General features: G+C 45.9%; 1 protein-coding gene across 1 annotated transcript; it reads left to right on the plus strand.

Moving 5' to 3' along the window:
• Positions 1–82: 82 nt before the first annotated feature.
• Positions 83–27,927, plus strand: LOC115649444 (two pore calcium channel protein 1-like). Its single transcript, XM_030558377.1, is given in 23 exon segments — positions 83–97; positions 212–294; positions 5,535–5,649; positions 7,033–7,161; positions 7,626–7,742; positions 11,843–11,923; positions 11,926–11,963; positions 12,239–12,340; positions 13,267–13,318; positions 13,320–13,394; positions 15,364–15,414; positions 15,416–15,500; positions 15,503–15,565; positions 16,714–16,858; positions 18,712–18,897; positions 20,291–20,355; positions 21,000–21,087; positions 21,875–21,944; positions 22,576–22,795; positions 23,058–23,148; positions 23,893–24,006; positions 24,927–25,045; positions 26,681–27,927. Coding segments are annotated over 23 exon segments (2,250 nt in total). The 3' UTR covers positions 26,827–27,927.
• The last annotated feature ends 6 nt before the right edge of the window (positions 27,928–27,933 follow it).

Below are 27,933 nucleotides of genomic sequence, written 5' to 3' on the forward strand. Positions count from 1 at the left end.
AATATATTTCAGAATCTGCATGTCATGAAGTCTCTTTATAGCACCATTGTTCAGAGCACCACATATATTAAGCTTCATCTAAATGGAATGTCTCAAGGTAAAAAGATGCTTCCTTGGAAGGCCTCTTTGGAATTGCGTCTTTAAATGTAAGAGTGTCAAATTCTGACTGAATTAAACTGTGTCACATTCTCCCCATCCCCATCATCAACAGGACCTTCTCCTGGCAGCAGCTTATGTTTATGATGCTCAATATAATAGAAACATTCCATTTGAAACCTCACCACAAGCAGTCAGGTAAGAAAACACTCTAACATCCAATAGAGCAATATTCTGTGTGAAGAATTAAAATATTTAACTGGGAAAATATCTTCACTTAATTGGGGTGAGGGGGATGCTGGATAAAAAGAAAATTTTGATTTAAATCAAGTTAATTTATTCACTAAAGCTCGGCTTCCACAAATGTTTGTGCACATGCTTAATCTGGCAACAAAGAATGTAGGCCATGGTTATTTGATGGGGGGACTCTATCCTCGAGATGTTGAGAACGAAACAAATGAAGAAACAAAAGGATATGAAAAGAAGAAATTCTTGAATTGCTTGTACACCAATGCTAGCAGCCTGGGTAACAAACAAGATGAATTGGAATTGCTCATTTATGTGCATAAATTTGATCTAGTTGAGATTATTGAAACCTGGTGGGATGATCTGCATGACTGGAATGTTAAAATAATTATAATGTATTGAGGAAGGATCAAGTGAGCAAACGGGAAGGGGAAGTGGCACTCTACATCAAGAATATTAGCTGTTTCTGAGTGACCGATAACTCAGAAGAAAATGATCTTTGTTCCTTAAGCATTAATGTCTGAACAGATAGAGCACATGATGGAGTACTAGTTGGAGTCTGCTACAGACCAACAAATCACACTAGGTAACAGGGTGACCAGCACCTTTCACACCAGCCTATAACGTGTGGGGGGGGGGGGAAGAACCTGCATGATCATGGAGCGCTTCAGTTTGAGTGATGTGCTGGAGGTTCATTCTGCCTGCACTAAAACATCCTTGGAATTTCTAAACATAATAGATGGCAATTTCCTAACTCAAAAAAGTGTTGCAGCCAACATGGGATGAGGTCTAATGTAGAATTCCCCTAACAGATAAAGAGTAATTGATCACAGAACTAACAATTATTGGTAGCTTAGGTACAAGTGATTATAACTGCTCACATTATTCCAGACCATACACCCATATACACACAAATCAACATAGATTTATGGAAAATAGATCCTGTCAAACCTTATATAAAACATATTTTTAGGAGATCAGTAGATAAAGGTGGTAATGTTTGTAATAGACGTCTCTAGGGTGTTTAACATGGTACCCCTTGATATTAGATTAAAAAACCTAAAGTAATATAAAACTGATAGATCTCAAATGTGATTGTAAATAGGGAATCTTCATCGAGCGGCCTGGCAGGGACCTGTTCTTACCCCTACCATATTTAAGGTTTTTATTAATGATCTGTAAGGAAAAACTAAAATAATCACTTTGAAAGGTTGCAGATGCAGGGCCGGTGCTACCATTTAGGCCAACTGGGCAGTTGCCTAGGGCACCAAGATTTGGGGGTGCCAAAAAGTGGCACCCTCCCAATTTTTTTTTTACAGCATTTCAGCAACCGCTACACCGAGAGGGAGTCTGAGCTGCCGCCAGCAGCCCAGGGGTTCCCCTGGGGCAGCGCGCCACCGGGAGCCCCGGGGATTCCACCCCGCAGTCGCTGCTTCGCGTCTCCCACCTCCCAGGCTTGCGGTGCCAATCAGCTGTTTGTCACCGCAAGCCTGGGAGGAGAACTAGAGTGAGGGCGGCGTGCTCGGGGAGGACGCGGAGCAGAGGTGAGCTGGGTTGGGGAACTGCCATGGGGGTGCCTCTGGGTTGGGGGGGAGCTGCCGCAGGGCTCCTCACCTCTGCTCCGCGTCCTCCTCGAGCACGCTTCCCCTGCTCTAATTCTTCTGCCTCCTAGGCTTGTGGCACCAGTCAGCTATTTGGCGCTGCAAGCCTGGGAGGAGAATTAGAGTGGGGGTCGCGTGCTCGGGGAGGATGCGGAGCGGAGGTAAGCTGGGCTGGGGAGGTGCTGCACAGCTCCCTGGGGGGGAGTTGCCGTGGGGGTGGGGGGCACCTCAGAGTGGGCAGGGGAGCTGCTTCAGGGCTGGGGTGGGGGTACAAGGTGGAAGTTTCACCTAGGGCGTGAAACTTCCTTGCACCGGCCCTGTGCAGATGACCCCAAATTTAGGAAGTGGTAAATAACGAAGACAACAAGTCATTGATTCAGAACGATCTGTATTGCTTGGTAAACTGCTTGTAACCAAGCACTATGCGTTGTAATACAGCTAAATGTAAACGTCCATATCTAGGAATAAAGAATGGGGACCTCAATCCTGGAAGCAGTGACTCTGACAAAGATTTTGGTGTCATGGTGGATAATCAGCCGAACGTGAGCTCTGTGTGATGCTATGGAGAAAAGAATTAATATGATCCTTGGCTGCATAAACGGGGGAATCTCAAGAGAGGTTGTTGACTAGATAATAAAATATGGAGTGGTAACTGTTGGCAGGCATGCAGCCTTCCCTGCACCTTGTTCCTGGAGGGATCCAGTGTCACCAGCCCAGCAACAGTGCAGGGAGTCCTCTGCAGCCTGGCTGTCATGGGGGTTGGACAAGATGACCTCCTGAGGTCCCTTCCAACCCTGATATTCTAGGATTCTATGACCCACTCTCATGACAGCAGGGCTGTAGAGGGCTCCCTGCAGGTGCAAGGCATGGGGAAGTCTGGAGTTCTGGCCTGGCGGAGCAGACAACCCCAGCCAGGACCATGAGGAGGAGGATGCTTAGCCCGAGGCTGTGGGGGAGGCCACCCTGCTGCAGTAATGCTTCTGTCTTGGGATGGAGCTGGGAGCTCATTCTCCTTCTTATTAGGGTGACCATCTGTCCCACTTTTTTGGGACTTTTTCTTATATAGGTGCCTATTTACCCACCCCTCATCCTGTTTTTTTCACAGTTGCTATCTGGTAACAGTACTTCTTGTGGTCCTGGCCTTGGGGAGCCATCTCTACTCCACCAGGCCAGGACTGCAGCATCCCTTGCACTTAGGTGTTTTGGGCCCCTTTGCTGTGCCGGGAGCACCCTGCAGCCTCCCATCAGCGCTGCATGAACCCTTATTCCTGCCTTAACTTCCAGCAACTGCAAAATTAGTTAAAAGTTTGGCGGAGGGGGAAGACATCTTAATTGTCAAAATTAAAAAAAAAATCTAATTTTTTATTTTAATATATTTGCAATGTCGGAAGACAAACTCTTCCCAGAGAGAGTGTTCTTGCCCCTCTTTCTCTAGTGATGTCAAGTCTTGATATATCTTTTTTTTTTTTCTCTTTTTGCTGGAGAAATCTTCAGAGAACCAGTGTGGGACAGCTACGTCTTGCTACTACGAGATAATAGCTGCTTGTTTCCCGCCCCTCCAGCAAATGGGAGGGGATGTGACACATTCAGGAGTCTTTCCCCTTAGTTGTTTGTCAATAGCTCGTCAAACAGCTTTTAACCAAAACAAAAATCTGCACTTTAAGTGACAAGCTCTTTTATTAAAGGTGAACATAATTGTTGAGAGTAATGAATTGTTTTCTTAAGATTAAAGCATTTCTAAGTATTAAGAGAAAGTGACTAATGCAAAGGAAGAGAATACAGAAGACTAGAGGCCGTACAGGCTGAGTTACAGTGGATATCCATGTTGATACAACAGTCTTTCCCCATTCTTTTAATTTTTAACCTCAATCAGTTTGTCCTGTTTAGCTCATCTTCCCTCAACAGTTTAGTGCTTGGTATTAAAACACCAAGACATTCTAGTCCCTTAGTTCTCTTATTCTGGCCAACCATGTTTCTATCAGTGATATTTACGTGCTTGTGGTGTGTGTGTGGTGGTTGTTTGGTTTTGTGCTTTTTTTATGGCCATAATCATGAAATATGTTTTGGAGGCTGCAGTCACAAATTCAGAACCAGTATCTGTCCTCCTGGGTGCCATTTTACTGAGTGGTTCTTCCTGCCGTTCTCTCTTCCCCAGCTACAAGAAGGCAAGTGTAGCACTTTGCATCAATGGAAAATATTATAGAACCTTTGTATCTTAGTGCACTGTGCCTCTGGCACTGTTGTTTTATCATATTGCTATTTTAACATATTCACAGTTTAAAAAAAACAAAACTGAAAGTCAAATGGTGCTTTTGTAAGGATGAATAAAAGACACCTGTGAAAGCTAGAATGTCCCACTAATAAATGTAATCTAGCTCCAGGGGTAAAGTATGCTGCGGAAAGTTATGGAACATGCTCCCACTGTTCCATAATGAAGGTGGAAGGAAGCTAGCTTTGTATTACATGCTCTTTCTGGGTTTTCAACCTCTTTCCCTGCCCACACTTTTCACAAAGAAACCAATATCACATCTTGGGGGAGAAATTTTATGGAGAATTTGGAGAAAAGGTGTTTAAAGCTAGAATTCACCAAAAAATCCTTAGTGATTGGGGGGGTGGGGGGCGACGACACACCTTCCTAATGCTTTTTAGATCAGATGTCTTCAAAATGGACTTTGTCTTCAGACTCCCAATTTGTTATGTTTTGAGTTTGACCGTGCTGAGAAGTGACTCTAAAATGTTTGGTCAGGGTTGGTTGAGGCATTCCTTGGATATCTGACATAAAGACTGAATCGGGGGTCTGGGTGTGTCTGTGCTCAGCCAGCTAGCCTAACCCCCTGGGCTATGCTGCTATTTTTAGCAGGCTAGCTGGAGTGCAGGTAGTGCACATCTGTTTTCCCGAGCTGGGGAGCATACTGTCAGCTCCAGCGGTGACGCATCTTAAGTGGAAGGGCTAGTTATAAAGAAGAGGCAACTTTACCAAGTTTTTGTGTTAACATTTTATTCTGAAACTGAATTGAAGAACACAGGTCCTGAGTCTAACCCGTCCTCTGAACAGTTAGGAAGTTTCCAGTATACACAAGAACTTGGCTAAACGAACTAACTCACTCAGGAAAGTGCTTTACAAAATCTCAGCAAATAGCTGTTTGGTTTTTTTGTGTGAGCTCCTGAGGCCTTGCAAGATGGAATGGGTTCCCTAGGGAGGTGGTGGAATCTCCATCCTTAGAGGCTTTTAAAGACCCGGCTTGACAAAGCCCTGGCTGGGATGATTTAGTTGGGGTTGATCCTGCTTTGAGCAGGGGGTTGGACTAGATACCTCCTGAGGTCTCTTCCTACCCTAATATTCTATGATTCCATGCAGGTTGTATGTGTTCCAGTAGTCTTTGGGTCAGTGGTGGGTCGCATGTGGCCCACAGGCCGCAGGTTGCCCACCACTGCTTTGGGTGTTCACGGGCCACCATTCTGTACTGTCAGAAATCCTAACCTTCTTCTGTTGGATTGGAAGGGCTTGTATTCTTCTCCCCGCTGTAAATTTGCTGTGTCAATACACGTGTACTAGTGGGCTAACTTTTAATATCTGGTTTGCCTCCCCAGACTCTACTATCTCTATAACCATTGGACTATGCAAGCAGCCACCTACTTCTTTATCTTTGTAGACCTTTTCCTTGCTGTGTTTGAAGATCCTGCTGTGTACCCACTCCCTTTCTTGGTAAGCATTTGGGTAAAAGGAACAACAGCTTCGTCCTGTTGATGGATGGAGAAAGTTCATGTCTTCTATAATACTCCAGTTTGTCGTATAAAGGAGTATTTCTCTGCTTGCATTCAGCAGAGGAGGCTGCTGGATTTTTTTTATAGTAATATCAGTGATCCCTGGTACTGCTGAATTAATCTAATTTTCAGAACTCTATGGGAGCATAGCAAATATAATCCTGTGCAAACAAGGAATGGCTTTCTCATCCATGTAATGGTGATGAGTGCTGTGCATCCATCAACAGTACCATGGAATGCCCTCTGCTCCACCACCAGGTTCAAAACATTGTTGGCCCACTTTCAGCATTCTCTGCTTTCTGCCGTGCTTCCCCCTATGCACAGAACATCTTCCTGAGCTGGTTGCAAGGCCACTAATCTCACTCATTCATCTCCCTCCTGGAGATGGACTTGTCCTGCAAACTCTTCAAGAAACTGGCCAGTGAAGACACTTAACTATTTTATTCCTTATTTTAAACAAAGGTCTGTCTTCCCTCGCACTGTGTGCCTAGCCCTTTTTGAGTAACCAGTCTTCTATTCTGGCCCAACGCCCTTTCTGCGGTCTTGTCACGTTCAAGGTTGGCTTGTGGCAGGGATTATGTCTCGAGCTGCATTGTGAGATGCTTAGCACACCATTAAGATTATTTAGTGTTGACATCTGCTCGGGGTTCTTGTGTATTACATCAGGGAGGGCAGTGTGGCCTAAGGGATAGAGCAATTAGACTGGGACTTCAGAGACCTGGAATCTGTCCCAGCTTGGCCATTGTTGGGCAACTTGGAGAAAGTCGCTTCCCCTCTCTGTGAACTGGGGATAATGAAACTGGCCTCCTTTCGTGAGGTGCTTTGAGATCTATGGATGAAAAGCTCTCTAGAAGAGCTAGGGATTCTACTTCCAGAATAGAATTCCATACTGCACTGGCATCATATACCTTGACAGACATCCATCCCAAATCCTGCATACATGAAAATCTACGAACTCCCTAAGATGGCCACTCTCATTAAATTGCTAGTGTTACGCACGACGCACCAAAAACTAGTGGCCAACATTGAATAGGTGACTTTTTTTATTTTAATTTTACAGTGAAAGACAGTTTAAAAAAATAGCTCAATCAACAGCAAATTCCCAGTGAAAACCAATCTGATATCTCCTCCTTTCTGTGTTCCTTGTGACTCCCTCTTCCCTCTGGCTCACTGTCTGAACTTCTCTCGTGGCAGGTAGAGAATAACGCAGCTAAAGAGACAATATTGGGGCAGTCTAGCAAGACAGTGGTTTTGAGGGGGGTTGGTGTTGGTTTTTTTTTTTTTTTTGTTCTTTTGGCTTAAACTTTTTGTCCTCCCTTTGCAGGCCACCTCGCTGGTGGAAGTATTGTGCCTTTTGGTGTTCTTCGGCCGACTGGTGCACTTCGCCAAGGTCACCCCTCGCAATGTGTTTTGGAAGGATACAAAGAATATCTGCATCATGATAGCAATACTGGTGAGTTACAGCCGTGGTCACTGTGGCCTGAAGGAATTAGGTGTGCAAAGCTAGATCTTCTGTAGACTTTTTCCTACTTCCACTTCCATTGTGACAAGGATTGTGTGAAATGATGGGGCTGGTTGATAGCCAGGTCTACAAACAGCCTATTCTTCCCATTTGTACAGCTCCAGTGTGTCCTCCTTTTCTCTTAATAGATCAATTTCAGAGCATGACTTACAACAGAGGCATAGTTTCTGGAATTCTGTTGAAAGAAAATGTGGCAAGAGCAATTTTTTATTATATGCGCATTGTCAGTTTTGATACCATAACATGGTCTAATCTACTGAAACTTCCATCTCCTGTAGGAGATAACACTACCCCATGAAACTGGTCTCTTAATTATCAAAGAGCAGGTCCCTGTATTACAATGAGCGGTAGACCAAACCCTTTCCTGTGAATTGTTGCTGCTCTTTCTTCCACAGGTGACCTTAATTGACCTGATTATATATGGGGCACTTAAAATCTCGAACATAAACAGCATTAGATGGTCAAGATTCCTGAGGCCCATTTTCTTAATAAACTTTGCAGAAAGTCGCCAGGTAAGCAACACTTGGTCATCACATGAATGGGTTTGGGTGGTGGTTGTTGTCTGAAGTTGCCTGCTGATATCTTGGAGTAAGAGCATTTGACAGAGTGGCTGTAAGATAGCCATAACTGCTGGCTTCTGTAGAAGGCTCTCTTTTTCTTACCGTGTCTGCCAAGGCCCTCTTCAAAGATACCCTTGTGGTTGGTCAGCGTGAGCATTATCAGGTGTGTGCAAACACACCCCTCTTTCCCTTTGGTGTGAATCCAAAATGCTTCTAGAGCTTCATTGTCCACAACGGTCAAGCTCTTGGTGCCTGGCTGTGGCAGAGCAGAGGGAGTGTGACAGGGAACTCGTGTTCTGGGCTGTGACAGAGGGAGAATAGGGCGCATATCGGCAGGGTTTCTCTCCTGTGCTGAGTGAAGATCTCTCCTTGACAGGCAAGCGAGAAGAAAGTGACTCCTGCAGGCAGTGGTTCCATGGCTTTGGAATGGTGGAAATAATGAGGAATTGCAAGTAGCTTCAAAAATGAGCCTCCATCTCCTCCTCCTTCATGAGTGGGGAAGGGAGGGTGGGTGTGTGTGTGTGTGTGTGTGTGTGTGTGTTATCTCCTTCTGCCTAATGCGGTGACCTACCTAATCACTGCTGGCTCTGAGGACAGAATTGAAAAGCTTCTGTCTGGAACCTGAATCGTGGCATGGTCCCAACTTCTTTGGGGTCAGTTCACTTTGTCTGGATTCTTAATTTAAGTTCATGTCCTAATTATTCTTCCCTAACCTTGCTTCTGTTGCCTGCTCTGCTCATTTGTCAAAAATTCCTTGTTTCTAGAACCCTTCTTGGCGAACAAGATCACAGCTGTGCTAATTACGCTGTCATCTCAACTGCATAGGCTGCCCAGACTGGGCTTGTTCACTCCTGTGTCATGAACAGACTGGATCACTGCCTTGACAATCAAGGCACCCCCTTTGAAGTGAGGAGACAGCAGATTCTTAAAATGAGAGCATGGGACCAGCAGCCTGGAGTTACAAGTTCTAATCCCAGTTCTGCCTCTGAGTTACCGTGAGATCTCAAATGGTCTGGGTGTGTGAATATGGACAATACCTACTGGGTAGGGATTTGGAGGGTTGTCTAAGATTTGTTGGCACAGCTCTTCCTCCTCAGGCAATGCAGGTGGATTGCTACTGTAGAGCATTACGGAAGCCAGGCTGTCTGTCTGTGGAGGCTTGTTAGTATGGCAGTGACTAACATGGAAGAAGGGGCTTCAGGGACTTGATGGGCAGTGGTGACTGCCACATGTGAATAGTAGGACCAGGGGAGCTAGCATCTAAAACTTGGCCTGTTCTGCTCAGGTTCTTGAACTGTGCCCATCACCATGGTATCTGAGCACTCTCTAACCAGCAAAATGGCAGATGGGGTTATTTCTTCCAACATGCTCTTTGCACATAGCATTGCATTTCCAACTGTACATACAAAATGATGGGGTCTAAATTAGCTGTTACCGCTAAGAAAGATCTTGGAGTCAAAAAAGCTAACAATGTTGGGAGCCAGTAGGAAAGGGATGGATAATAAGAGAAGAACATCGTAATGCCACTATACAAATTCATGGTACACCCATATTTTGAATACTTCCTGCCATTCTGGTTGCCCTATATATAAAAAAATAAGACCTTTAGAATTAGAAAAGGTGCAGAGAAGGGCAACAAAAATGATTAGGGGTATGGAACAGCTTCCACATGAGGAGAGGTTAAATAGACTGGGACTGTTTGGCTTTGAAAAGAGATGACTGAGGGAGGGATGTCCTAGAGGTCTGTAAAATCATGAATGGTGTGGAGAAAGTGAGTAGGGAAGTGATATTTACCCCTTTACATAACACACGAACCAGGGGTCACCCAATAAAATATATTTAGCAGGCTTAAAGGAAACATAAGGAAGTACTTCAGTCAATTCGTGGAACTCGCTGTCACGGGATATTGTGAAGGCCAAAAGTATAACTGGGTTAAAAAAAAAAAAAAACTAGGGTCATCAATGACTATTAACGTAGATGATCAGGGACACAACCTCATGCTCTGGGTGTCCCTAAACCTGACTGCCAGAAGCTGAGTGCACAACAGGAGATGGATCACTTGATGATTGCCCTGTCCTATCCGTTCCCTCTGAAGCTTTTGTCTCTGACCACTGTCAGAAGTCAGGCTAGGCCACATGCACCATTGGTCTGACCCAGCATGGCCAGTCTTATAACTTAACACCTGTCTTGTGTGGTCCCATCTCCATTCCTCTCTTCCTCCAAGGGAAACCTCCATGTTTTTGTGTAATCTTTCATCCCACCTACTCCTGATTTTAGATACAGCTCAGTTCAGCTGGGCTCATGAAGTGACCTACACATGGTTAATGTTGAACAACTCTTCCTCTGCCTGCCGGGGAGCTGTTGGGTGAGAGGCTGACTTGCTTTATAAGCTTGGCATATTTAGTGTCCTGGAGGCTTTGTCTGCACTAACACTATTGTCGGTCAGGGAAGTAGTGGTGGAGAAATGTAAGTTTCATTGACACAAGCACCGGTGTGGACAGTTTTATGTTGGCAGGAGATGCTCTCCCACCAAGGCCGGCTCTAGCAATTTCGCCGCCCCAAGCACAGCAGCACGCAGGGGGGCTCTGCAGCTCGCTGGTCCCACGGCTCCGGTGGACCTGCCGCAGGCGTTTCTGCGGAGGGTTCGATAGTCCTGCGGCTCCAGTGGAGCTGCCGCAGGCGTGTCTGTGGGAGGTCCACTAGAGCCGCGGACCATCCGCAGCTATGCCTGCGGCAGCTCCACCAGCGCCACCTGCTGCCCTCCTAGCAACCAGCAGAGCGCCCCCGCAGCCTGCCACCCCAAGCACGCGCTTGGCACGCTGTGGCCTGGAGCCAGCCCTGTCTCCTGCCAACAGAGCTACAAGCCACTTATTAAGCCACTCCCAACTATGCTGGTGGGAGAGCTCTCTCCCGCCGGCATAGAGTGGCTACACAGGAGACCTTAAGCAGCACAGCTGCCCCGCTGTAAGACATGTTGTTGTGTAGACATAGCCTTACCACTTGTCTGCACCATAATACAGGCGTCTGGGTAAAAGAGCTTTTCTAAGAATTGTGCGGAGCATGACTTTCGTGAGGATGGGTTTAAAATTGATGCAGTCCAAGACCTTCTGGTGACTGACTGGCAGAGTCTGACAATGTTTGTTAGACTTCAGCGACTGAATTGTGCATGGGAACATCTTGGGTGGGTGTGAGATGAGAATCGTTGCTTCCCCTTTTCAACAGGGTGTCTCTGCTGAACATAGGTAGGGACTCCTCTTCTGTCTCTTGGGGACAGGGGAAGAAGGCCCTGGTATCTTCCCAGGCTCTGCCTACATGAGATGCCATGCAGATTGTGCATGCTCAGTTGGCCAACAAGCCCATGGGAACCCAGAGAAGACTCCTCCATGGCAGTGCTTGTCTATACCAAGTGTGAAGTTGTCTAATACTGCTAGTAGAAATGTGTTGGCTCACAAGTTTCCTGTCATGTGGCATTTTCCTGGTGGAACATACCCTTACAGGCAGACTGTGCCGATCTTCCTAGGATCATTGCCCCCTCCTTACTTACGCACGTCATACACAGTAAAATAGCTAACAACGTTAATTAAATCATTGTCGTGGGACACCTGGGGCATTACCTCATTGAAGCAAATGAGCCCTGGGGGGGGCTCTCAAAGCTATTTTCTCAGGCTGCCTGAAGACTCAGGCAGATATTGTTGCACCAGCTTACGCTTGGTTCATCTTTGGACCCTGGAAGGCTTTCTTTGTAGACATAAGGGCTAGAGACTTAGCTTTGACATTCTGGGGACCAAGATGGCATTCTCCAAGAACCAGGCAGCCAACCTGGCTTGACCAGGCCCAGTTTGGACCCTAGAGGAACAGGTTGTGTAAAGACAGAGTGGAGTTTACCATTGGGCATCGTTAATTGGTGGCTAGATCAGTTTCTGTCAACGGAAAGAACGCCTGTCTCCTGTTCTGCCTGATCATGGGTGTGGAGGCTACAAACTCTGGGGTGAAAGCCATGGGGAAAGCTAACGCAGTTCATTTTCTAAATGCTCCCTGTTGTGTCTTGGCAGATCCGGAGAGTGTTCCGCAGTATACGAAACACACTGCCAGAGATCACATACGTCTTCCTGCTCTTCATGTTCAGCGTCCTGCATGTTCTCCTCTCATGGCTCTGAAGCTGTTCGGTGACAGGTGAGAGCACTTTCTGTTCTGGAGTTCCCTGTGTGGTGGGTTTCAAGCTTGGATCTGAGGGAATCTGCCGGCTCCAAATCCTGCAGATGATGATGAAGTATGGCTGGGGTTCCAGAACTTCTGTGCAACCATGACTGGCTTTATCATCTGTGGGTATTGGGTACTTTCAAAAAAAGGGCATAGAGAGTCTGAATGCAGTGTCAACCACCCTGCAATAGCTGTCTGTCTGACTTGGTATCTGTGAGTGTAATTTCATGGTGACTCTTCCTTTTCAGGAATCTCCGGACAGTGGAAGGATCTCCATATTTTACAAACTACCTAGAAATCGTATTTGATCTGTACGTGCTGGTGACGACAGCCAACAGCCCTGATGTCATGTACTACCCAGCCTGGCATCTGCAGAGCAATCTAGGTGCACCAACCTATCTTTGGGCAGCCAGGAGGCACAGCATAGCGCATAGAACTGGAGCAGCAGTCTAGGGTCCAATCCGGAGCTCGCTGCAGTAGAAGGAAAGACATGAAAGAGTCTGTCACTGTATTTAATATAAAAGGATTCTGTTTTCTGGGTCTCTAAATCACAAATGATATAATCTAGGAAATGAGGAAGTCTCAAACAGCACAGTACTTCTAAAAGCCTCCAGGCACTGCGTGATTTGACTGGCTTGGATGGACTCTGCACGTGTGGAGGTGGGAGCATTAGCCTTGTCCTGATGGGTGAGTGGCCTGACTTGCCCCTCGCCCTGTAACCTGTACCACAGTGGGGACTATCTCCACCTCCAGGCAGCACCCAAACCCTGATGAGGGTTTTGTGGCTTTTTAGCCTTTTAATACAGAGTTGTATTTACCGGTGAGAGTGTGTGTGTGTGTCTGTGTCTCTCTCTCTCTCTCTCTCTCATCTCTCTCTCTCGTCTCTCTCTCTCTCCCCCATCCCTCACCAGGAGCTGTGTTCATTGTACAATAGCCTTGGGACCAAGAGAGCTGGAGAGGACTGCAGCATGCAGCGTCCTCTGCTGTCCACCCAAGGGACAAATTCTACACTCCCCTTATCCACATTATTAGCGGTTGCAATAAGCACCTGTGGGAAGAATTTTGACTCAAAGAACATGCTGCTTGTGATCCTTACGGCATGATTGACTTGTTGAATTTCAGACTGACCTGTTCCAATGCTGCTTCAGTCTCATGCCTATAAGGTGCAATGTATCCTGAGGCAGCATGTTGGAAGCTGTCCCAGAGGTTTTGTTGCTATATATGATCCCAGCTTTCACTATAAAAATGACTAAAGCCACTCTCTCTCCCCATCTAGGATGCCGGCATTTGACTTCAGTTGGTGGTATTCCCTGTTCTTCATAACCTACCGTAGTAATCAACACCTACCTCTTCATGTCTGTCTTCCTGGCTGTTGTGTACAACAATTACAGGAAACATTTAAAGGTAAAGGTGTGCGAGGAAGCGCATTCCCTGAACTGGACATAGCAATAACATCACTCCACGCAGAGAGGGTAGAGTCTTCTGCTTGACAACATCTGTTTCCTCTTCTGGTCCTCAGAGTCTCAGGTGTTTGTGAATTCAGTGCAGACTGCTTTGTGGAGTGAGTCCCACCCCAGCAGTAGGCCACCAAAATCAGTGGGACAGTGATTTGATTGATTTTGGTGCTAGAAAGACATCAAGTGGGGGTTTTGGTTATCCAGTAACCCTTCTTACGGCACAATTGTAAGGTGCTGGCATTATGGCAAATCTCCTGTTACAGCCTAGTAGTGGGGGTTGTACTGCAATGTTTTTCATTGGTGGGGGGCGGAGAGAGGGGAGAGACCCACAGAGCATCTGTGAGGAAAGGCTCCTCAAGGCAACGTCTCACAGCCAGCCACTCATCCTTTCCAGGGGACAGTACGATTAATCAGTTGCTGATTCTGAACCATCCTTTAGAGCCATTTAATGAGGTTTCCATATGTCACTTAATGGTTCTACTAGCACCCAGAGACCCCATGGCATTAGGTCAGTATAAACATGCACCCTGTCCTGAAGAGCTTACAGTCAAAGACGACCAGGTGGGGAGAAGAAGGAAGCTCACTAGGCAGGGCCTGTCCCCCTGTTCTGTTTGTCTGTCCAGCACCTTGTACCACAGGGTCCTGGCCCATACCTGGGGCTCCTGGCTGCTGCTGCAATAAAAATAAGAGATACAGAATGACTGACTTAATACTGCTAGTGCCACAATCACCACTTGTTTTGAATTCTCGCAGTAAACGCTCGGGATGTGTATGTGGGTGTGTGTGTGCTCATCAATAGATTGGGTGCAGTCCTCTTTGCACACTGTTCCTACTAAACACTAGAAAAACCTCCCTTCCAGAATGTCTCTACTTGGAAGACAGCTGCCACACAGCAGCAACTCTGCATAGTGTATGTTTGCTCTGTAACATACCCTTAAGGCACTAGCAGGAGGACAAAGCAGAGGATGCAATATTCAATCAGAGCGGTGTAGATCTTCCCTTTTCTAGTAGCACCCACCAGATGTTGGGGTAAATGAGGACACTATAAGCATGTCTAGTGCTTGCAATTAAAGGGCTAATGCTAAAAGTTCCACTGACCTTTTCATAAACAGACTAACCATCCTCTCTTGTACACAAGGTCTCCTACCAAATGCACTAACAGGAGGCCACAAAAACCATCCCTGCATGCTGTCTGCTGGGCAGACTGCCTAGTGGAGGTAGGGCACAAAGTTGGCTGCCTCTTCTGCCCAAATTCCTGAAGCTCGCTGTTGGCAGGATCATCTCCCATCTGTGTACCACAGAAATCAGATAGGTAGCTGCCACTTTCCGAGGCCTCACTTGTTAATGTTGATGTGATGCCTAAATCTATTCCCTCCTCTTCTCTTCTACTCCAACTTGAGGGCCTTCCAGTCCATTATAAAGCCCTTGTGACTCACACCTCTTCCCACTCCCCCAATTGCACACCATCCTCCAAGGCCTAGTATAAGCCATCAAGGTTTTTAACCTGCTAAGAGGTGTCCCATGGGAGCAAACTGTTGCTATGGAGCCTACCTCGATATGTCTGGGAAGCTTTTGATAGACTGAGGCAGGAAATAGGGGCTAGTGACCACTCTACAGTGGAGGACAGGACAGGACTTTCCTGGTAGCCTGCTGCAACTCTCCACAGCTGGCCAGATGAGTCACTCTGGACTATTGGTCATTCTCTGCTTCTCTGGCTGAATGGAGCATTGTCAGCTGGGAACTTTTGCTCTCTGTTCATTTTCCTGTAGAGGTCCTTCTTGGCAGTCTGGTATAGAACTGCAAGAACAAATCTGGCATTCATGAATATCCCAAAACTACAGTAACTTTAAAAATAATGGATAGATGGAGGGAAACAACCCACCCTCTGGGTATCTGAAATCCATTGTCTTCTCCAGAATGAGATCCGCAAACTTGCTTACATGAAGCATCACAAGATGATAGAAGCCCTTCAACATCCTAAAGGTCAAGGAGGGCACAGAGAATGTTGTTCAAGAAGCCCAGTGGAAGAAACTCGTCAAACTCGGGGCCCCATATACAGCACTTCCCATCGAGAGCTCCTGTTGAGAGTATCCGATGAGGAACAAAAAGGTTATGTAGGTGAGTAGCTGTAACAAGCACTGTTGGGGAGGCATTACTGAAGTACGGGAGGACCTTTTGGCTTAAGCAGCGAGATCTGTATTTTCAGTGTACCATGTATAACCAACCTCAAGCGAATGCTGAAAATCTACCCATCCGGTCACTTGGCTTTGTGTGACTGGTGACACTCTCAACCAGGCATATCCTGCTACCTCACTTATCTAAACTTGTAGCATTCAGTTTCTTTTCACACATTCTTTCTACTTAATTGTAACACTTAGGCCACTTTGTTTCCATGCACAGAGTGTCTTGGAGCTTCATGACCTCAAATTTAAAACTCCTACGTGATAAATGTGTAGGAGACTCTCCAAAGATGTTTGACATAAAAAAACACTATTTTCCTACAGATGAGGAAATCTGATTTTTGCCATGGCTTTATCAGGGATATAAATTCTCCTGCCACCAGGCATGAGCCAGCCTCTCAGTGAAGGGGGTTAAAATACCTGTGACCGGGGGGAAGTTTCCTGCTGTGGGGTTTCTCATGCCTTCCCCTTGAGCATCTTGTTCTACCCACTACTAGAGACAGGGATTCTGGGAACGATGGAGCTCTCCTCTAATGCAGTCTGGAAATTCTTTTGCACTTTAAATGTGCTTTCAGATTTTCAGCCTCTGTCTAGGAACAAACCTACAAGGGGGCTACTAAAAAGACAGCATTTATTTGTCAGCAAATTCCTCAGTTATCACCTGTTAAATAGAAAATGTTATTTGCAACCCCTTACGTTAATGAATAGTGATTACTTAACTGTGGATGTGTGATCTGACCACTACGTGTTTGCCTAAAGGTTGGCTTTTTTGATGAGGTTTAAAATTTTGGCATGTAAGGAGTGAAATAAGTCCTATAGATGTGATTGATTTTCTTTCTCTCTCTCTCTCTTCTCCCCCCCCCCCCCAGCAAGTCTCGTTACAACTTCATGCCACAGCTCCCTGCACAGGTGAAGAGGGCTCCTAGCTAGCATGGCTGAAGGAAGCTCCTTTTGTGCCTGGGAGGGCGAGTTCTGTGTGTTCTCTGTGTACTGCTTTTTCACATAGGGCCTGTATTTCTGCAAATATGAAATGCTGCCATTCATTTATGCATGTAGGCTAACTGGCATCTTTCCTGTCCACAACAGACAAAAAATCTTTTGTGCGTCTGGCAGACCTTCTGAACATCCAGGTGATTGCAATGAGGATACAAACCCACCCCCTGGAGCACTGGATGCCCCATGTTTATAACTCGGCAGTGAGCCTATTCGTACGCAGCATGGTTCAACACAAGTAAGTCTGTCTCTGCCCTCACAATGAGCATTTCATACTGATGCTGCAGACCAGTATTTACCTCTGGACAAGTGTTCACCTGGATGGTAGGCTGGAAAACGCCAGCCCTACAAAGGGAATGCTACCGGTGGGATTTTTTTCAGAAGTGTGCAGTCTTAGCCAAACTGTGCGTCCATTTGAGTCAACAGGAGTTTGATCCTTAACTTGAGTTGGCGTTAGACCAGTGCTGAGTGCTACTGAAAACCCCCACCTTCACGTTCCAGTCCCTCTAACTCAGTCGTGCTAGAAGCACTGAATGACGTCACGAGTATTCTACAGCAGATCTGCTGTATGTTCTGGCTTGAAAATAAAGTCTTGCTTAAAAGGAGTCTGAATTTAGGTATGAAAACCTATAATAAGCCAGCAGTCTCTATTGCGCTCCGTTTCACCAACCCCTATTAAATTGGAATCAAGAGCTAATTTAGGGCTCAGTCTGATGTTTAATTTTCTCCAATTCCTTTCCACTCTTCTGGGCGTCTCACATCTATTTATGAGCGCTGTTTGATTTGATGCAGACTGAACTTCCAACATCACTGAAAGCTAGATCTCGTCAACAACTGAATATACATACTTGCAGTAACTGGCTTTTCAAATATAAGGTTAAGTTACATCAACTCTCCTAAATTCTCCATCGGGGAAAAGGCTGTTTAAACTGAAACACTGGCTGATATATGGCAAAGCTGGTTTTGTAACTGGGAAATGGGGATGGATGGGAGGGTTGAGAGGCTTTCTTGGAACATCCAGAACTGTGTCTCGCCTTGTTACCTCTCTGCCTCAGCATCAAAGAAATCTGCTGGTGCTAAACTGTGACAGCTCCCTGCCACTCTCAGTTTAACTGGCCCCACAGATTCCTCAGGACTCTGCCAGGTTAGGCCTTGGTGTGTATCGGTTCCAAAACTGGAGAAGTGTCTCCCTGCAAAATCCAGCCCTGTCGCTGGACACTCACAACTTAGCAAGTTTACTGTCTCCTTAGAGACCGGGTACACACCAGCTTGCTTGATTTAACCAGGAATTCACTTGGTTAATAGAACGGCACTGATTTGTGCTTATGATAAAGCAAGAAGTTTATTAACCGAGAACTGAAAGGAAGACAAAGCAAAACTAAAAGCAGAAATGGTTACAAATAAGACAGATGTATAACACTCTTCAAGTCACTAGAACTGAACCGGCTACAATCCTTGACTAAGATAAGAAAGCTGTCTAAGGCACCCGTTCAGCAGCACCCACCCGCATGGCAGGGGGATCCACCTTTCATGGATACAAAGAATGCTGGCCCCCCAAGTGATGGATAACAAACCTCTTTTTGCTTCTCCTGATATTCACCAGAGTCAGGACGAATCACTGGGGTACAGATGGGAGTGTGTTTCCGTGCCAATTTCAGAACCTCCTATTAATTTGTTCTTCCTGTTTTTATCTGATACAAATGAACCACCCATTGAACATGGTCATGCCAGAGACCGTTCCCATTAGAGATGGAGGTAACTGTCCTTCCTCATGTCTGGAAGAAAACCTAGTTTTCTGTTTGTTTGATCAGACTTATAGTATCAGCAAGCATCTGTAATTCCTTATCTAGTGTTAATATGTATTTTGCAATTATATTAATGACTAGTGTGCCACTGGCTTTCATTTGAAATCTTAAACAACATTCAGAACTACACAACGGTGCGGCTTCTCCCTGCCAGTTGGCATTGAAGGGCTCTTAAGGTCACAGGGGAGTCTTCTGAGGGATATCTTATATATTTTAAACCTTCATAGGGAGAAACAACAAACTTTTTTTTTTCTCTTCTCTCTCCCCCCCCCCCAACTTCTTGCAGGGGCTTTGTTTGGATTTATGATGTAATCATTCTAATAAACGCCGTATTCATTGCTTTGGATGAGGAAAACCCATTGATTTCCTATGCAGAGTGGGTTTTCCTTTCTTTATATATCCTCGAGATCCTCCTGAAAGTGTATACTTATGAACCCAGGGCATTCTTTGCAAAGTCCCAGTTCTGGAACTGGTAAGTAGGGCGCTGAGTTGCAGTGGTTTGAGGGTAGAGGGGATATAGGAAGAATGTCTTGCAATTTTCTTCTCTTTGCAGCCAAAGACACTTTACATTCAGCCTCTTACTAGAATTAGATTCTTCTTGTAAAAACAACCAGCACTAGATTAGTAAAGTTCATACTTGCATAACCAGCATATAACTAAAGCTATTGCAAACGTGAAATGGCAAGAGAAATGCTCTAAACCAGGGATGGCTCCAGGCCCCAGCACGCCAAGCGCATGCTTGGGGCAGCATGCCATGGAGGGCACTCTGCCGGTCACTGGGAGGGCGGCAGGCAGGGTGCCTTCGGCGGCATGCCTGCGGAGGGTCCGCTGGTCCCGCGGCTCTGGTGGACCTCTCGCAGGAGTGCCTGCGGAGGGTCCGCTGGTCCTGCACCAGAGCCGCAGGACCAGCGGACCCTCCGTAGGCACGCCTGCGAGAGGCCCACCGGAGCTGCGGGACCGGCGAGCAACAGAGCGCCCCCCCACGGCATGACGCCATGCTTGGGGCAGCGAAATGTCTAGAGCCGCCCCTGCTCTAACTCAAACTGGAGTACAAGATTAGAAGACTGGACTGATTTCTTGGTACTAGAGTGGGGGTAAGGGGGGTGGCTTGTCTTTAAAAAGGAATGTACATTTTCAACAATTGGGTTTGTGCTGTCTTTTTAATACTATTGCAGGAAGGTCTGGAAGTGGGGTGATAGCTCTTGTGTGTATCCTCTTTGCCCTAAAAATATTGGGACTGTCAAGCCCTGGCTGTCACTGACTTGCTGGCAGACCCATTGGGGCTTGTAGGTATAAGAGCTTTATCATACTTTAAATCAAAAGTGGGGTGGGACTTAAATACCTGCCAACAGAAACAGCCGTTAGTTCCAACAGTCAGTACAAGAATCCCCTCACCCCTCTCGTTAGCTGGGTTCTTCTCCCCCTGTGATACTGGAACCTAATAGTTTTTCCAGTTGTCCCCCCCACACCTCTTGCAGGTCATCTTTGCAAACCGTATGTCCAATGTAGAAACTTTGCTTAGTCCTGGATGGCTGTTTCAGTGCCTGAATTAACACAAGGAGCCTTGACTGGGGCTGGGTCTGCTGTGCTAGGCATTCTGTACAAACTCAGAATAAAATACAGTCCCTGCCCCAAAGAGGTCACAGTCCAGCCATTTAGGGCTCAAACCTGCAAACGCTCCAGCACATGAATAGTTCCTCTGGCTTGGTAGGAATCCTTGTGTGCTTAACTTTAAGCACACGTTTGAGTGTTTGCAGATTAAGGCCTTGTATTGTGTCCATCGCTATTAATATCTAAATGCCTGCACTGCACTTCCATGTGTAATAGAATTATCTGTGTAATAGAATTCTTTCCATCAACACTAGGTTTGATACCTCCATCATTATCGCTGCTCTAATAGCTACGATTCTCAACACTTCATTTAAATCAGGTAAGAACAGCATTACACGTTAAACCTTCTGTAGCATTAGCAGGCTGTTAATGTCTCAGGCACTTGTAGCTTATGTGGTGGGCTTCTTGTTTTTGTTTAAGATTAATCTCCTAATATTACTCTCGACTCATGGTTTCCATTGAAACTTATGAAGAATTCTGCATGTTTTGGGGAAGTATAAAAAGACTTTAAATAACAATCGGGGGAAGAACGAACCCATAATCTGTAACCTTTCAGTAGGTAACATTGTTTAGATTACAACACAATTTGTGTTTGTTCCAGCTATGTATGTAATAGCGCTGAAAGGTATCCATTTAAATTAAATACTACCTCTTATGCTGGTGGGGGGCAGAAACAAACCCCTTTATTTTATTTTAGGTTTTGAAATACATACTACCCATCCCTGTCAGAATCTGAAGTGTCGTCATGTACCAGAATTGTGCACACCTTTTTGAGGATGATAGAAATAGAACCTCTTGGGATGCACAACCAGCTCAGGACTCTCTTTCTGCTATTGTACTGTGACTGATGGGGGACACTTTCTGTGCTTTGCCTAGTGGTTTAATTAGCCTTTGTCTTAAGCAAACAGGGAAGTATTGGAGATCATGTATGCTAAAAGCTGCTGGTGCTGCTTTCTTCCTCAGCAAGTCAATACAACAGCCAGCAAGTGCTGGATATTGTCTTCATACTGAGAGTCCTCCGTCTCATCAGGATTGTGGATAGCATTCAAAGGTAAAGAATGTAACGGGGCTGTAGCCCTTTACCACTGCATTGAGCTGATCCAGAGGCTGGCAGGGGATCAGGTCTCCCAGCCAGCTAACATCTGCTCAGCTGAGTAGATCAAGCCCTTGGTGACACACACAAGCAATACTGGTGTCGCTGGCTGTATCCATGCTGCCCTATGGCTTTACAAGGGCAGCACAGCTTTGCAAAGGGGTTTTGATACCAGTGTAGTTATTCCCATATGGGAATGAGACTAAGTTCTACTAGAATAAGGCACCTTTATCCTAGCATAAACTGCGTCCTTGGTAAAGGATTTCACCACTACGTTGGTGACACATCATCCCCAACCCAACAAAGTTTGTACCAATGGAACTCAAGTGTAGACCAGGCTTAAGGGCTGCTAGCAGCTCTCTTCTCAAACAGGAATGAGCCCCACCACTCACTCAGACACCTAAGCGAGAGCCCATTAGAGCAGACCAAGCACTGCCCCTGTGAAATGGGGAAGCCACACAAGGCTGCCCAGCAGCGGGCAGGCAGATGGTGTTAAACAGGATCAAGCCTACACCCCAGCCCCATTCTGCATTAATGTGGGACAGTGGCAGAGAAATGGCACCAACGATCAGCAGAAGCAAATGGGCCAGTGATCTCTCAGATCTGCCACCACTTTTCTCTCACTCCTGCAAAACAAAATGGTGCCTCTTTGAACAATGGATTCCCCCAACTATCAGGAATTCCTGGAATATCTCTTTAAATAAACGTCTGGGTCTGGGGGTCTCATGAATTGTCTTTGTTCTAGATTCCGGGTCATCATGAATACGCTCATAAACATTGTGCCGACGATGCTGACTTTTGGTGGGCTGGCTCTGGTAAGCACCCTGGACACTAACTCTGAAGTACAGCAGTTGCTGCTGTAGCATGACCTTGTCTTCCTTAGAATTCCGATTTTTATCTTCAAAAGGCGAACTATAAAGCTTCAGAGCGGTCTCTCTCAGGCCAGAATCAAAGCTGTATGTGTGGACCTGAATATTTTCAGGATTATTTATGCATAAAGCTATTTAGCAGGATCTGGTTCTCCCTAGTTGCCAGTTAAGGATATATATATAATCTGCTTGATGCTGCTGCATGTCTCCCCTCCGTTCCCTTCCCCCCCAAAAAAAATAAAATTAAAATAAAACTAGATGATAAATTGGAAAAACCCACCTCCATCAACTTAGATTCCAGTTCAAAATTCTTCTCCCTCTGTGCTTAGTTTATTTGTAAACCTTGTATGGAGTCACTACTTCCTGGACTAAGTCTCTGTTAATCTTCTAGTACCAGTCATCCTCCAAAAGGGTCTTGGAGAGAAGCCACAGTTGGCTCAAGTGGCCCAGTATTTAGGTACAGAATCTGGGAAGTGCATTGGGGAATTTGATAATGGAATCCTAGATGCTTCTGTACTCTGCTGGCTAAAGCTGTCATGTGACATTCCCACCTATGGGAATGGGTGTCTCTCCCTAGGTGGTATACTACATGTTTGCTATCATTGGCATGGAACTATTCCAGGGGAAAATCCAGTTCTTTCCCAGGAATTCCACCGCCCATCATGCCCTGGAGTGCGGAAACCCTGCCTTAAAAGATTCTCTGTTTGCTCGAGCCAAATACTGCAAGAACAACTTCAATGACATCACATCTTCATTCGTTGTTCTGATGGAGCTAACTGTCGTCAATCAGTGGCATGATATCCTTTCCGTATCTATAACACAGGGTCCAATCTAGAGCCCACACAAGTCAGTGGAAAAATATCCCCACACCATTGACTTCAATGGGGTCAAAATGGAGAAAGAAATGAGCTCTTAATTCCCTTCAGTAAAGTTTTGTTTTTAACTAGGAAGTGTCACCAAGGGAAGCTCAAATGTGTCTTGTCGTCATCCTGACTGTCTCAAGCAGGGTGTTCTCAGCAGGGAGACGTTCCCTATCTGTCCTAGTCCTTAACTTTATACTTCTTGCCAATGGGTTTGCCCTGGTTACTCATCAGGCTGCCAAGCTGTATTTCATTGCCTTCCACATTGTGGTGGTGATCATGATCATAAAGTAAGTTCAGTGACATTTCCATCCGTTTAGGGGCAGAGAAGCATGGGGCTGAGAGCCATAGCCGGCTGAAGGCCTGAGATAATATGTTCATGGGGCTCTTGCTGCCTGGGTGGCTGGAGCTCTGTTGGTGGTTGGGATGATATGCTTGGGCTCTGGGTTACGGTGGTTTCCCTGCAAATGCCTCCTGCTGATGGATGCATGAAAAGGTACTGAGCCTGGGGACACCTTACAGATGAAAAGGGCGATTTCTCCTCCTTAGATGGAACAGACTAGGCGGTAAGGAATGCAGGATTCTGTGTCCCCTGTGGAGGAAGGATTTGGGGATGCTTTAGAGAGGAGAGAGGCAGCAAGCCCTAAACGAGTCTCATGGACAACAGCACTTAACTCTGTAAAGGGCTGCTTGGGGCTGGAATTTTAAAGAATAAGAATTAAACTGTGTCTAGCTGCAAATCTAACTGGGACTCTGCAGGTTCCTCCATCCCTGTTCAGTGCTAGGCCATGAAGACATGTTGGGGGGGGGTGGGTCTTTGGCAAATAGCCAGGGTTATCTATTGCTCTGGGGGCATTTCCACAGTATCTAGGCACTGAGAGATGTGTACTGATGGACCATGAATTCCACAGTCTGCTATGGCAGAAATCCATGAATAATGCGAGGGCTTGTTCTGCAAAAAACATTGGGCATGTTACTAATAGGCAGGATTATACAAACAGCATGTCTTTCCCCTCCCCATCCCCCCCTTTCAGTATTCTCATAGCATTTATCCTAGAAGCTTTCTTTGTGGAGTACTCCCTGGAAAAGAGTGAAGTAGAAACTGCCATTGAGAGGAAAATTCAAGAGCTGGGAGTAGGAATCCAAGAGTAAGTAAACTACAGGGGAAAGGTGGTACTTTGGGGGTGGGTCTCTCAACACCTCCAATTACTGATGGAAAGTGTAATCGGATTGTCCTTGGTGATGTGCAACTGAGAAATACAAGAGTTGAGACATCTGATCTAGGTTTCCAGAGTCTCCTGGGTGAGTTCAGTTCCATTTCGTAGCCTCCCCACCATTGTGGTGATCAGATGCCTTCGAAAAGGAACAGGTGACTCTTCTGCATAGGCTCTTACCTACACTCCTCCCCTTTCTCTCACATTCCCTCCTGTTGCCTGCCTTTGGCAGAGAGGGCTGTTCAGGGAGCTATTTTAGTGAAATCAGAAAAACAGCCTCTGGCTGCTCTAGATACTATATTGAGAGACGGTCCGATTTCCCCCATTAGACCTGCTGCAGTGCGCATCTGGACTCTGATTGAAAGGTGTGATGTTAGTTCCTTTAAACCCTAACCTAGAACATGGCTTGGGCAGAGGAATGTGAGCTCAGGCGGCTGACTTGGCCCATAAGGGGCTAACAGCTAAAATGAGACCTTCTCTGGACAGACGTCTCTGCTAATTCCCAGTTGCAAGGTGGGAGGCAGACAGGCACCTGCTCCTTGCAGTAAGAGGCCGACATTTCACTGACCCCGTTGAAAATCTGTCAATAGCAGCAGTTGGTTGTATGTTAGAATGAGAAAAGGTTGCTTTCTCCTTCTCCTTCTCTCCTGACAGAGGTGTGGGGGTTCTGCTCCTGCATCGCAGGATCTGCTCTATTGATTCTGAGCCATGCTCCGCTTTGCATGCAGAGTGGCCTTTGGGGGAGGGACTGCTGGGGCTCCAAGCCCTAATAGCAAGAGCCTGGGAGAGCCAGTCCAGTCCATGGAAGAGCGTGGCTTCATAGGGATATATATATCTTATTTATTTACTTAAAGGGAAGAACTATGTGATGGTAAACTAATAGACAACATGGAAACCAGTGAGAATGACCTCGGAGGGGAAGAAATAACCAAGAAAAAGTCTAAAGGGCTGATGTTTAAAATAGCTTCTAAAAGTAAGTCCATTCCCAAAGGCTCTTCTCTGGGGAACGAATCCACTGCTGAATTCTCTGCTTGTCTGTCAGGTCTCTCTTGAGATTACAAATATTCCAGGGCAGTGAACTGCAGCTGAAAGACCCCTGGGGCTGGCAAACAGATTTACTGAATTGCTGTGAATTGGCATTAATCAGCCCACAGCAATGAGTCAGTGAGTGCACTGTCACAGGCTATTGTGCAGTGTGTTTTTTAGGTGCATTGCGCCTCAACTCAACTGAGCCCCTCTCCAATAGCCTACTCGGGCACAGTCGCCATTACAGGATGGCATGTTAACTTGACCATTTAAAACAGAAAGCTTAGTGGGACTCTAGGAGAAGCCACTCCTGGTGAGATGAGCTGTTCAAAACCTTAATTCTCCCCTGATCTCATCAATCACAGATTTCCAGGGCACTCCAGGTCCCAAGGCAGGGAGGAGAGCCGCCCTGCATTGGGGTGGCAGGGGAAGCTGATATAGATGTAGCTGTCTCTCTGCAGCTAAAACCCACCTAGAGACTTCATCAAAATCCCCTTTAAATAGCAGGCTGGGATCAAGGAGTCTCTTTAGGAATATTTCCAACCCTTGGGTATCATCTTGTCCATGAAGTATGATGGGCCCTGGCAGTGCTTAATTTTTGCCGGGGCTCTTGGCTTGGCAGTTCATAGCCCCAGCACCTCTATGCTTGCTGTGTCAGTTCTCAAGCAATTTTTTACTTTCAGCCCCCAGCACCTCTTTCATCTGAGCCCACCCACGTTTGTGATTAAATATGGCACCATCAGGCCCAACAGCCAATCCGAATGCATTTTGGGGCTTTTGGCATCCCCGGTCAGATTCTAATAGTGTTTATGCTGTTTTTATTATAGCACTTTCTTTGTCAAGCTTCTGGGCTTTACAGCACGAGCTCGTTGCCTGCAGTAGCTACTTACACAAGGAACAGTCTTGGTGGTTCAGCTTCTCCAGATGTTAGGAAGCCTCTGTTGCTGTTTTCTTCTTGTATCCACTTCACTTTTATCCTGGCTGAGGCTCTTTGGTAACTCTCTGCAACTCTTACTGCTTGGTTCAATACTCATCCTTTCCTCCCAGAAACTCTCTCCCTGTATCTTGGCTGTTTCCTAGTGAATCCAGTTGAAGCTCACTATAAGCCTGGAGTCACTGTTTAACACACAAACTGATTGAAAGCCTGAGTCTAGGGACCTCATATGGAGCTCCCTACTTCAAGTGCTCTATCAAAACTGTTTCATTTTAAAAAAAAAAAATCCCTTGAAAGGGCAGCAGTTAATAAACTGTTTTTTTTGCTTTTTCACTGTGGATTTGTTCAGGATGTTCAAATAGTTATTGGACAAAGTACTAGAAAATGTGTGTAAGGACCAGAGGGAGGTTCTCACATGTATGTTTTTACATTGGTAAATAACACATGCTGATTGAAAGAGCTGCCTTTGTTGGGGAATGGGGCTGTAAACTGGCAGGGTAGACACCTCCGTGACTTTTCACCCAGTGAGGAACAGATCACCAAAATGACTTGACTTGACCACTCAACCTTTGAGCATAAAGTAAATCAAGGGGCTAGCTAATAACTTAGGTCAATATAGAAACCAATGTATTTGTTTTCTTTTCTCAGGGTACAGGACAGTTGATGCTTTGCTTCAGCGTATGTTTGAGGCAGAGATACTACCAGAAGATGATGGGCCATCAGTGGAAGAAATCTTAAACCTCTCCCCTGCTGATGTTTACTCAAAGAATCCCACCTTTGACAGCGCTGCATAGTGTGGGGAACAGACGTGGAAACACTAGCTGTCTCTATTACTTCTTAAGAGATCTCTGCTCTGACTCCAGCTCATACAACTTTGGCACTGTCATGTAAAAGATCCTCCGACTTTTAGAGCAAGTCTGCACAGTGATGCTCTTCTGCACATTGGATGGGTTATATTTAAAGTGGCAGCAAACTGGTTGCATGCTGGGTCAGATTTGGTCAGTTTTACAGGGAGTAAAAGTCCACAGAAATCCTGGAAAGGAAAGTATTTCCTAAAGGGAAAACTCATGAGTGATAAGAAAAGTGTATATCTTACTTAGAGATCATGCTACCTAAAACTATTGTAGCATTACATATACTGTTTAAAACTCTGACCTTTGTTAAGGAATATTTAGCTACTTATAACTGGAAACTTTCTAGTACAGTGACTTTAGATGCATTACCAGTCAAGACTATGGATAAATGTGTAAGCTGAAATAAAAATGATACAAGAGCCAGTTTGCAATTTGGCACAAAGCTGCTACTTCGTGTGCTATTTCACTTGCCCTTGCCAGGACCTGTGTTCAAAGGGCTAATTAACCATGGCAGCTAAGTGGGGGGTGGGCAGAGGTTGGCCAGTACCTTAACCTCTCTCAGCTGCTAATATTCCACAGCTGTGGGCAAATCGAATCAGCCTGAAACACTGTTCTTCAGAGGGGTATGTGCCTCCAAGTCTCTCACTCATTCTGTAGAGGCTCCACTTTCATCAAAAAAGCTCCAGCTGGTCTGATTGCAAAGAAATAGTCTTGTCATGGTCTCCAACTTAATTGATGCAGAGATGTCTGCTTGAGTTTGCAAAGAGCCTCAAGCCATTGTTTATTAAAGCACATGGGGAAGTATCCTGCTGTAAAGAGACCCCTAATCTACTCAGAGTAAGCAAGCACTCCTTTGGGATAAGCCTGTATAAAGACAGTGTTGGTGAGAAGGAAGGTATAGTTGGTTTCACTTTCATACAGGGGCCACACCGCTTTCTAGGACTTGCCCTAAGGGAACAGGTTCTTCCACAGTAGTTTGTGGAAGGAGTTGCCTATGTACATTGATGCTTGTGGGAAGCGCTCACCAAGAGCCAACTTTGTGCATTG

The sequence above is a fragment of the Gopherus evgoodei genome, chromosome 3 (assembly GCF_007399415.2).
Source record: "Gopherus evgoodei ecotype Sinaloan lineage chromosome 3, rGopEvg1_v1.p, whole genome shotgun sequence".
Taxonomy (NCBI): domain Eukaryota; kingdom Metazoa; phylum Chordata; order Testudines; family Testudinidae; genus Gopherus; species Gopherus evgoodei.